Below are 10848 nucleotides of genomic sequence, written 5' to 3'. Positions count from 1 at the left end.
AATTTGGTTGTTTATTTTTAAGTAATCTCTCACCTAACCTGGGGCTTGAACTCATGCCCCTCTCCCCCGCCCTCCCATCAAGAGTCACATGCTCTTCTGATGGAGACAGCCAGGTGCTCCTGTCATTTCTTTCCTATGTTAATTGTTTGTACCTGTATATTTGCCACTGCTTCTGCTTCCCCCTTACACACTCACTCATTTTTTTCATTCTTCAGTATTATAGATGTCAGCTCCTCCAGGGAGCCTTCCCTGATTTTCCAAAGTCAGAATTAGATGTCTCTATGTGCTCCTTAGTAACAGAGGAGGAAGTGCTAATTACTAGAGTGACCTATCACATTCTTGTGTGGCCATTGGATGGTCTGTCCTCCCACATGTACTCTTTCTCTTCTTATCCTTTAGACCGTGAGAAGTTCAAATCATAGTAACTACTTAATAAATACTTATTAAAAAATAAGTGAACAAATGTCTTCTTCACATTGAAATGTTGTTATATAGTTAAATGATGCTATCAGAATAGATGTGGAGGGCAGCACGGGTGGCTCAGCAGTTTAGTTCTGCCTTCAGCCTAGGGTGTGATCCTGGAGACCTGGGATCGAGTCCCACGTCATGCTCCCTGCATGAAGCTTGCTTCTCCCTCTGCCTGTGTCTGTGCCTCTCTCTCTCTCTGTGTCTCTCATGAATAAATAAATAAAATCTTAAAAAAAAAAAGGATAGATGTGGAATATGCTGCCTTTTTCTGCCTCCACAGATGAAGCATCTATGAAGTGGGTAGCCTAACATATAGAAAGTTACTTTTTTCTTTTTCAAATTCATTTTCAAATAGCTTTTACAGGGTAGGTAGACATAATCACTGATAGTTTGAAATTTTGTCATAAAATGGTATTTGTTATACGCACATACTTTTTTCAGTTATAGGTAAAAAAAAAACCCCTCATATTCTATGATTTTAACTATATTCATTATTCACAAGATAATTATCAAAAAATCTTTTTTTGTTAATAAAATAATTCTTCACTCATGGAATGAATCTTTTTTATTTAAATATTAGTATAATCAATCAAAGTACTAGAAATAAAAAATTTAAAAATATAATTTTTTCCTATTAAAAAAGGGAAGAAACTAGAAGATAGTCTCAAAAGTGTTCTTTAGAAGAAAATCTAAAGAATCAGTCTTCTACCTAATCCTTATTCTTGATACTTTCTACTCCATCGGCATAATAAATTAGAAGATTTTTGGTGAGTACTCTTATGTTAGTGTGGGACCAAACTAGTCTATTGCTCTGATTTACACGAGATGTTGATTAAGGGGCTTAAGAACACCATTGAGTAAGTGCAAAATTGTGATGTACAGAACCACATTTAAAATTGTTTCTAAAAATTGAATGTCACATTACGGTAGAATGAAAGCTTTCATACATACAGAGAAAAAAAGAGTCTATGACATGGGATATTAAAGGAGCACAGTGAAAAAAGGAAACCAAGATAAAAAGAGTGAGAAAGGAAAATATATTTTAACAGCAGGAAATGATATGACATGACATGAAAAAAAAGAATAATAGTGTAGAAAGATGGGTGGGAGAACTAAAAGTCAGAATTAATGACAAAAATTAAAAAATCTGCTTAAAGAAAAATGAAAAGAAAATATAAAGGAGAGCAAAAGGATCTTTCAACTATGAATTTTAGTGCTCAAATATTGTTTTATTTCAAGAATGTCAGGATAGTATTTTTATATTGCATTATTTTCAGAATTTTCTTACATTTAAAGTGTAAGATTCTTCACTTTGACAATGTGAAGGCACACAGAACATCAGTGTATCATTAATGCAGTGGTCTCCAACTGGTTTGGCTTAATGCATCAGGATACTTTGTGCCATTTGTATCCTTAACAGCTGGGCTATGACACTGCTAGCTGATTAGGTTTTTACTATTTCTTTAAATTTTTTTTTCTTTTTAATGCATTTACTTCCTCTTAAAATGTTACCTGGACACTTGGGGGCCAGATAATTAAGACTGTAGCAATAAAATAAGGGTGTATAGCTTTTTTAAAAGTAAAATGTTGTTGCTTTATTCTCTAACCTCCAGCTTCTCAGGAATCTAACGCTCAACAGCTAATTATTTTCTTTCTTAGTGCCTTTTTTTGGAGTCTGTTACTGATCTTAACTACTTAATTTTATGCCAGATGCATGAAGGCAGAATATTATAATAAAAATAAAAATATTTACCTGGAATATTAAAAAATTAAACTTCATAGACTTATCCTAATGGCAGATGATAAACTCCAAAATATAAACCAGGTATTTTCTGCCCATACCCCCTCCCCCCATTAACAATGTAGTGACATAACTCATTTGGCAAAGTGGTTGCTAAAGTTCATACCAAAAAAAAAATAAACAGATAGATAATGCTGGAGCTATAGCAAATGTGAGACAAATATTCATTTTCTAGGTTTAAAGCCTTTAATGCATCTCAACACAGGTTGGCTGAGATTTTGTGATTTTGAAGGTACTGTGTTAGAAAGATGGGCAACAGGCAGGGAAGCATACCAGAATATAATAAATACTAAAAGCAAAGTATCACAAAGGTATGAAGCGTTCAAAGGAAGAAAGGCATCATCATTAGCTGGAAGAATCAGGAAATCTAATAAAGGATAAGCCATTTGAGATAGGTTGGATTTGGAAGATTGAGACATAGGGTACGACTACTTAATTTCCACTGTGATTCTTCAAGTTTAGGTACTCATCCTACTTTACATGATATTATCCTTTTGCTGATTTCTTCTTGCCTTTCCAACTTTGTGTCTAAGCCCTCCACTATGTAACCTCACCAAAATCTAATCCGTGTCTCCTGAATAAACCCAACATTTTTTTTTTTTTCCAAGTCACTTTGCTCCTACTCTTAACTATACTCTCTGCTCGCTTCCCTGCTTTCTCCCTTTACCTGAAACACGTTGCAAACGAATATAGAAGGTCTGGTTCACTGTCAACTTCCTCCCTGACCCCTCCTTGAATACCTCTGTTACCTCCCAGGGATTTCCAAATCTTCTTATTTGCTGTTTAATTACTGTGTCTCGATTTAGGGGATCACTTCCACTCTAAGCAAAGTGTGAGATTCCCGAGGGCATGGGGGACACGGGGTGGGGTGGGGTAGGGGGTAAAGTCTGTGTCTCCAGGCCCAGGGCCTCGCAGGTGGTTAAGGACCCAGTGCCTGCGGTTCACCCCGAGGAAATCAGAGCTTGGCAGAAGACAGGATGCGCGCACAGAACTAGGGCTTGTGCAGTGAGGTTCCCATGAGCAGCAGCTGATCCTGAAAAACCAACTGTGGACTCCGGGGTTCACTGCCTCCTCCGGCTGGGGGGCCACTAAGAGGGGATTCCAAGGGCTGAGGCCGTGCAGCCCGGGAGCCCGCAGCGCTACACGAAGCAGCAACAGCAGTTGATTGACGCCGCTGGTGCACGGTCCTCCCCGCCCTCCGGGGTGCTTTCCCAGCCATCCCCTACGTGTTTCTTTCCAGCCCCTTCATTCTCTTTCCAGAATCCGGGAAAACACCTTCCTTCCTATCAGACCGTGGCGGAAAATACCCGGGGGTTTTCCTGAGGCTGCGAGCGGGGATTCCCTCTCCACGACCGCGCACTTCCCACCCCGCTGCCCAGGCGGAGGGCGAGCGCCGCGGAGGCGCGCGGGGCCCGGGGGCGCCCGACCCCGACCGCACGCGGCCCCGGCCTGGGGGAAGGGGCTGGAGCGCGGGAACCCGCCGACCAGGCTCGCCCCCATTGGTTGGCGCCTCCGTGGCGTCACGTGTTATGCTAATGAGGGGGAGTCTCATTGGCTCGGCCCCCGGCGGCCGCTGCGAAGGCTCCGGGGGACCCAGCCCGCGCCCGCTCGCGCCCGCGCGGACCCGCGGCCGGGGCTGCCCCGGAGGAGGCGCCTCCACCCGCCGTGCAGAAAGCGCCTCCCAGCGCGCCGCGCCCCCTCCCCTCTTTCGAGGTGCCGCGCGTGTCCGGCTTTTTTTTTTTTTTTTTTTTTTCTTTTTCTTTTTTTTTCTCTCCCGCGAAGTAACTTTTGCATTCCCGCCTCCCCCGAGTCCTGGGGACCAGAGGCGGTGCCGAGCCTGGGGGCGGTTCCTTGGCAGCGTAGATTCTTGTCAGAGCCAGACTTTTGCTCCTGGGCTCGGTTTGCATCATCCCCATCACACCCTCTGGAGAGAGGAGCCAGCCCCCTTCAGCCTCAGCTTCCGGCTCCGAGCCGCCCCCTCCCCCGCCCAGGCCCCCTCCCCTGCCCCGTCCCCCCAGGGGGCCCCCGCTTCTTGTTAGTCCCCCCCACCCCCACCCCCCCACTCTGCAGAATTTCCTTCCTCTCGCCCTCCTCCATCCGTCGTTTCTATGTTTCCCACTCTTTGAGGAAGGATGGTTGATTTGGAGAGCGAAGTGCCCCCTCTGCCTCCCAGGTACCGATTTCGGGACCTGCTGCTGGGGGACCAAGGATGGCAGAACGACGACAGGTGAGTGGTGCGGGGCAGGCTTGCTCCGGCAGTCCGGCTGGCGCAGATGCCGCTCCCGGGGGGACAGGAGAATAAAAAGGGAGCCAGGGACTGGGGGAGGGAGTGAAGGGACTCTTGGATGTGTCTCTCCATTTTGACTGTATAGAGCAACTGCCACGGACAAGGAGCTCTTCCTCTTCACTTTCTTATCCTTGCAACGCATTCATTGCATTTATTTGCTACTCTTTTGTCTGTCTACGCTTCTCTAGGGTGTGTATAAGGCTGCTGCGAGGGGTGCCGCACATGCAAATGGCACGCAGTGTCGGTGCCATATAATTTTCATTTTTTTCCCCCTTTAGGGGTTGCTCCTCAAATTTGCAGACGTATCCAAGTTGGTAGAAAAAGCACATCAGAAACTTAAAATCTCCTGCACCTGTTTACTTACTGCTTGTCAGTGTCGTCTTGTGAAGGTGTCCACCTGCTACTGGGAATTTTATGCTCTTTAAACAGTTGATAGTTGAGTTGATAGACAATTGGTTTAAATATGTTAACAGGTAGTTAGGCAAAATGACGTTGTCGCCGGAAAATACTCACTTTGAGCAGGTAACTGTGATTTGTAGTGGTGTCTGTGTAGCATGACCCAACGTTTTTGTGATTAATATATTTTTGACCTAACTAGTATACATGTCACAAGATTAGAACTAAGTTTCAGAACTAGAGTATTTATTACCAGCAAGATATTGCTCCTGTGTTTTATCTGTAGCACGACTGCTTTGCCTAGTCGAAGTTCTGAAATTCCTCCGGCTCTCTGATTCATTACTTAAAAGGCACATTTTAGGTTTCATTGAATTTAGTATTTTCTGGAATAGTCATTTCATGTATCACATGCCATATATTTTTGTCTTTAAATAACCTATGTATACTAACTAGGCTCAACTCAATTGAGATATTTCCTTGAAGTTCAGTTTGGTATTAATGTTATATTTTAATTACATAAAAGATCCATTATTGGTCCTATTCAAAATCTCCTCCCCATTTGGCACTGGCCAATACTCTCCTTCTCTTCCTCACCGTTTTAGCTCCCAAGACCACCTCCTGTCCCTACACACAGGGGCTTTTATGTTGGGTGTCAATTTTGGACTTCCTCTTTGGTCTCATATTAGTAATTTAAAGGGATATGGATGTTTCTCAGAGGGTAATATCTCAATGCAACTTCTTTTTAAAGGCAAAACACATGTATTTGTTGAAAATTAAAAGAACAAATGCCAGTTCACCAGTATCCTGGGAAAGTAAGGTGTTTTGGGTGACTGAAGATAAGGAAATGAATATTTAAACAAATTGCCATGCTAGTTGACATTTAAATAAACCATATTAAGCCTGGTTAAGTGGGTTATCAAATGCACCATTGTGTTCATAGTGATTGAATCTATATTTGTTACTTCAGGACCTTAGGATCATCGTGTAGAATAGGAGTCCTCACTGTAGAAAGTGAGAAATGGATTGAATTCATAGAGGATATATTTTGGGCTTTGTGGTGATAATATTTGTTTTTTAATATTGTATGCAAGATATTCATTGTTCATGAGGTTCCCCTCATTTTTCTAAGGACGTTGACAGATATATTTCAGTAACGAGGAATTTTGGTTAGTTGAATACTACCCAAGTAAGTCACTGCTATATTAAAAAACATTTTATACATTCAGTTAAAATATCTGTTATAACGAAAGTTTATGCTAGCCCAAGTTTAATGTAAAATCTAGGCCATATTTACTATTAAAATGAGGTATTAAACATTAAAAAATTGTTCATCCTTTTGACTTTGTGACTTCATGAAAACTTAATATTTCATTTTGGCTCCATTTGTTGGTCCATCTTTGAAGACAAGATCCTTGGATGAATAGTGAGTCAGCCTTCAATCCTGTGCTTATTTCCTCACTAGCTGAGTCACCTTGGGCAAGTCATTCAACCATTATGAGACTCAATAGTCTTATTTGTGTAAGGTACAAAACTAATAGCACTAAGCACTGGCTGTTCTCATGTTAGCTATGCTAATGGTGTATGTGTGTGTCTGTAAGGGTATATGTGTGTATGTATGAATTTTAGGAACTAAGAAACTAAGTTTCTGGGAAATTAAATATTTATCCTGGTAATATGTCTTGCAAGTGCAAAGATGATGTTTGGGTTCTGTTCTTTGTGACTCCAATTCTTCAAGAAGCTCCTAAATTCTTTCCATTTAATTTGTTTGAATTTGTAAGAATCATTTTGTAGCATCTAGTACAGTTTAGGTGCCCATTAATTGTTAGTTCCCTTCTTCACTTCTCATTAGCAGTTTTCAATTCTTCTTTTATTTTTCTTCCGAATCCTGAATTATTAAGCAGTAAGTTAAGTAATCGGTTTTGTCTTTATTATGCTCACAAATTCCTCTTTGCAACTGAGTCTGAGTAGTCTAATTCGACTCAGTTATCATGGACTCAATTCCTATGGAGTTGAAGAAAAAGCACTCTTTCATAGAAGAATAGGTAGATGGTTTATACTAACAGATAAATTTAGTGCTTTGTCCATATTCTCTAGGCTATGCCTGAGCATAGGCATGCTCCTATCTCTGCCTGAAGCATAGGCATGCTCCTATCCCCCTTCCTTACCCTCTAGTCTCAGGGGCTCCCCAGGTCTTGGGGTGCAAGCCAAAGGTGCCACTGAGTAAATTGTTAGATAAATACCTTAGCTTTCTAACTCCTTGGCTGGAATAATTCTGAAACCTGTTCTACACTGTGTCCAGTGGGACTAGTACCAGTTGCCCACAGATGTAATTGGTTTGATATTACAACCTTTATTGGCTTTCTTCTCCCCTCATCCTATTGGTATTTTCTGGTATCAGTTCCCAAATAAACAGCTGTTTCTGTGCTTATCTCAAGATATGCTTCTGGGAGAATCTGAACCAAGATTGGGTATCTTCTCTATCCAGGGTTACATTCTAGAAATGATGGAGAAATCAACTGATGGGAAAGTAGACACTTTCTACCTTGCTCTTTAGGTTAAGAATTTTCAATTAAATCTTAGTAGGGTGTGATTGACTGGCATGTGAAAATGAGTAAAGCATATGGTAGATGTATGAAGGAGTGTGGTAAAAGAGAGCATTTTCTACACTATAGATTTTAGATTTTCTACACTATAGATTTTCTGTGAACTAACCTTGAATAGTCCGCTTAAATTTATACTGTATCACCTTTTAGTAGGGAAACACACATGCTTAAGGTCACATGTAATGTAGATGTGACACATATTATGTATAGACTGTGTGTATGTATTAATGTCATCTTTACATAACTACCTCTCTCTGATTTGCATTCTGTTAACCTTTTCTGCGTAGGACATAAAGGAGCAGAGTTAGACATAGCATTGTAGATAACTGCACATTTAGCACACAAATAACATTAGTTTTCTGAGGCCATGAAATAACTTTGAGAGTTGCTAAATGAGAAAACTGCTAATGCCTAGAGATGTCTGTTGCACATATGACTCACATTTATTTCTTTGGCATCCTGAGTAAAACACAAAAATCTAATTCAAGTGGCTCATGAAATATTTCTTAATGGTCATTTATCCATTCAGCTAATCTTTGACTACATGCTGCATCTCAGGGCCTTATTAAGTTAGGTTTTAGGAAGAACAGAAGGAGGAATGTGAAACAGTCCTGGGTCAGGAGGTGTTCACAGATACAGTTGGAGATAAGCTCCCCTCCCCTGAATATTGACATTGTTTATGTATGATGATGTTTTTGCAGAATTTCAATTTTAAGATTGCCAAGAAGATTATGTACCCTTTGTAGATTAGGATAGTCAGTATTGCTTGAAAATAAAGTAGCTGAAGTCACTATATTAGGGATGGCTCAAAGTATTCGATATATTTTGAATCTAATATTTAGGATACTTAGTATCTTCAAAGATACCCCGTGATTAAAACTAATAGGACTAGAGACTGAATTTAACTGGTTTTATATGGAAGCCATTCTGTAACAATGTAGAATTTGCAGCAGCGTTCAAATCTATTGTTTACTGTTTTAATATTTCTATGATTGGTGAAACAATAAAGATTTAGAATGTTCTCTTGCAGTTAACGATTGGTAAATTTCAACTTTTTTAAAAAAGATTTTCTTTATTTATCCATGAGAGAGACAGAGAGAAAGAGAGAGGCAGAGACACATGCAGAGGGAGAAGCAGGCTCCCCACATGGATCCCGATGTGGGACTCGATCCCTGGATCCCAGGATCACACCCTGAGCCAAAGGCAGATGCTCAACTGCTGAGCCACCCAGACGTCCCAATTTCATCTTCTAAATGCCTTAAGACAGAACAAGTCCTCCTCATCTTCATCATGACTTAGTAATTTTAAAGTTTGGAACACAGTGAACTTGATGTGGATAAATTGTCATGACTGTTGATAAATTACTGCTAGTGGACAATTTGCAGTTGCAGTCATACAGGAGTAGGGCTTTTATTTAATTAACACCAGTCAGTTTTCAAATATCCGGTCATTTGTTTCAACTCCAGTAATTTTAAGTGTTATCTTTCATATTTTATAGGTGACATTTATAGTAATGTAAGCAAGTCACCTAATGCATTGTAGTAATTGAAAACATAAAAGGATTTGAACAAGGAGTACAATCCAATGAATTAATAGTTTAAGAGGGATTTATAAAATGGTGAAAGTGTTTGGATAGCTTTTGGAGTATGTGTGATTTTAGATATCTACAATGCAAATGTATTAATTTATATAATAAAGCAAAATTGGAAGAATGGATTTGGAATGGCACATTTATATAATCTACCAACTTTATCTTCCTTAATAAAATTATATATTATTTTGAAAAGTAGCCATTTGATGTAAAGTACTTATTCTAAACTTGTTAAGTTCAAGTCGTTAAATACACTTTTAAAATATCTTGTCATAGTAAAAAGGATGAAATGTTATTTCTACTGTTTAATTATATAAGTGGAATCAACTTTGCATATGCAAAAATCTATAAAAATGACTTAAGCATTTATTATTAAGAGAATCTAGATAATGCTGTATTTCTTAGCACTGTCTTTTATATTAAAGGAAATCAGGCAGCCCTGGTGGCTCAGCGGTTTAGCGCCACTTTCAATCCAGGGCATGATCCTGGAGACCCCGGATCGAGTCCCACATGGGGTCCCTGCAGAGAGCCTGTTTCTCCCTCTGCCCGTGTCTCTGCCTTTCTCTTTCTCTCTCTCTCTCTCTCTCTATCTCTATCTATCTCTATCTATCTCTATCTCTATCTCTGTGTCTCTCATGAATAAATAATAAAATCTTAAAAAAAAAAAAAGGAAATCTCCATAAGGAAATTAAAAAAATTACCTACTACTGAAGTAGGTAATGATGCAAACAATAACTTTAGATATATATAGTATAATACATAAAATGCAGAGAAATATGCATTTTAAATAATTTTTGTTTATCAATAGAAGAATTCAGACAATTAATATTTTATATAAAAATGTGTATGATTTCTTTCTTTTGACCTGATCTTATAATTGAAATGTGGCTTTTCAGATTACACTGAATTTATTTATTTATTGATTTATTTACTTACATAGAATTATTTTAAAGTTTGATCATTTACGTACTCTCTTATGTATATCCACTTTCTGTATATGCTAATGTGTTAGTAATACCTGTTCTGTGAGTATTACACTCATAACTTTTCAGAGCACTTCTATATATAATAAGTCTTGAATAATGGGAATAATGGAGGTTGGAATCTAGAAATTCATTTTCTATGTTATTTTGAGGATATTAAACTTTCTCCCTCCCTCCCTCCCTCTTTCTTCCTTCCATCCATCCTTCCTTCCTTCCTTCCTTCCTTCCTTTCTCTTTCTTTCTTTCTTTCTTTCTTTCTTTCTTTCTTTCTTTCTTTCTTTCTTTCTTTCTTTCTTCTTTCTTTCTTTTCTTTCTTTTCTTTTCTCTCTCTCTTTCCCTCTCTCTCTCTTCCTTCCTTCCTTCCTTCCTTCCTTCCTTCCTTCCTTCCTTCCTTCCAAGAGGGAAGGAGCATGGGGCAGATGGAGGGGGAGAGAGAGAATCTTTAGCAGACTCCATACCCAGCATGGAGCCTGATGTGGGGCTCTGTCCCATGATCCTGAGATTACGACATGACCTGAAATCAAGAGTCTGATGCTTAACTGACTGAACCCCCCTTGCGCCCCAAGGAGAGTAAACTTTCTACAAATAGTTTCTCCATGACAGCTGCAAGTTAGTCTTGAGGATGGGTGCAAAAACATACTTTTTTATGGATGAACAAGAAAATAATTTCAGCTAACTTGTTTTATCAAAATTATGAACAAACACACTTTTCCCCTTCT

At 39.5% G+C, this 10848-nt stretch overlaps 1 protein-coding gene across 9 annotated transcripts in view; it reads left to right on the top strand.

Moving 5' to 3' along the window:
- The first annotated feature begins 3960 nt into the window (after positions 1–3960).
- The window catches only part of KCNT2 (potassium sodium-activated channel subfamily T member 2), a 375231-nt gene continuing 368343 nt past the window's right edge, over positions 3961–10848 (top strand). For 3 of the 9 annotated variants that reach the window (XM_072814987.1, XM_072814988.1, XM_072814985.1), the window contains exon 1: positions 3990–4496. In XM_072814987.1, coding sequence (XP_072671088.1) covers positions 4402–4496 — 95 coding nt within the window. In that variant the 5' untranslated portion in view covers positions 3990–4401. Of the gene's footprint in view, positions 4497–10848 lie in introns of all 9 variants that reach the window. The other 6 variants (XM_072814991.1, XM_072814990.1, XM_072814992.1 and 3 more) reach the window with 5 other exon arrangements.

The sequence above is a fragment of the Canis lupus genome, chromosome 38 (genome assembly GCF_048164855.1).
Source record: "Canis lupus baileyi chromosome 38, mCanLup2.hap1, whole genome shotgun sequence".
NCBI classification, from domain to species: Eukaryota; Metazoa; Chordata; class Mammalia; order Carnivora; family Canidae; genus Canis; species Canis lupus.
The sequence above is the reverse complement of the archived record's forward strand: the minus strand, read 5'-3'. Positions and strand labels throughout refer to the sequence as shown.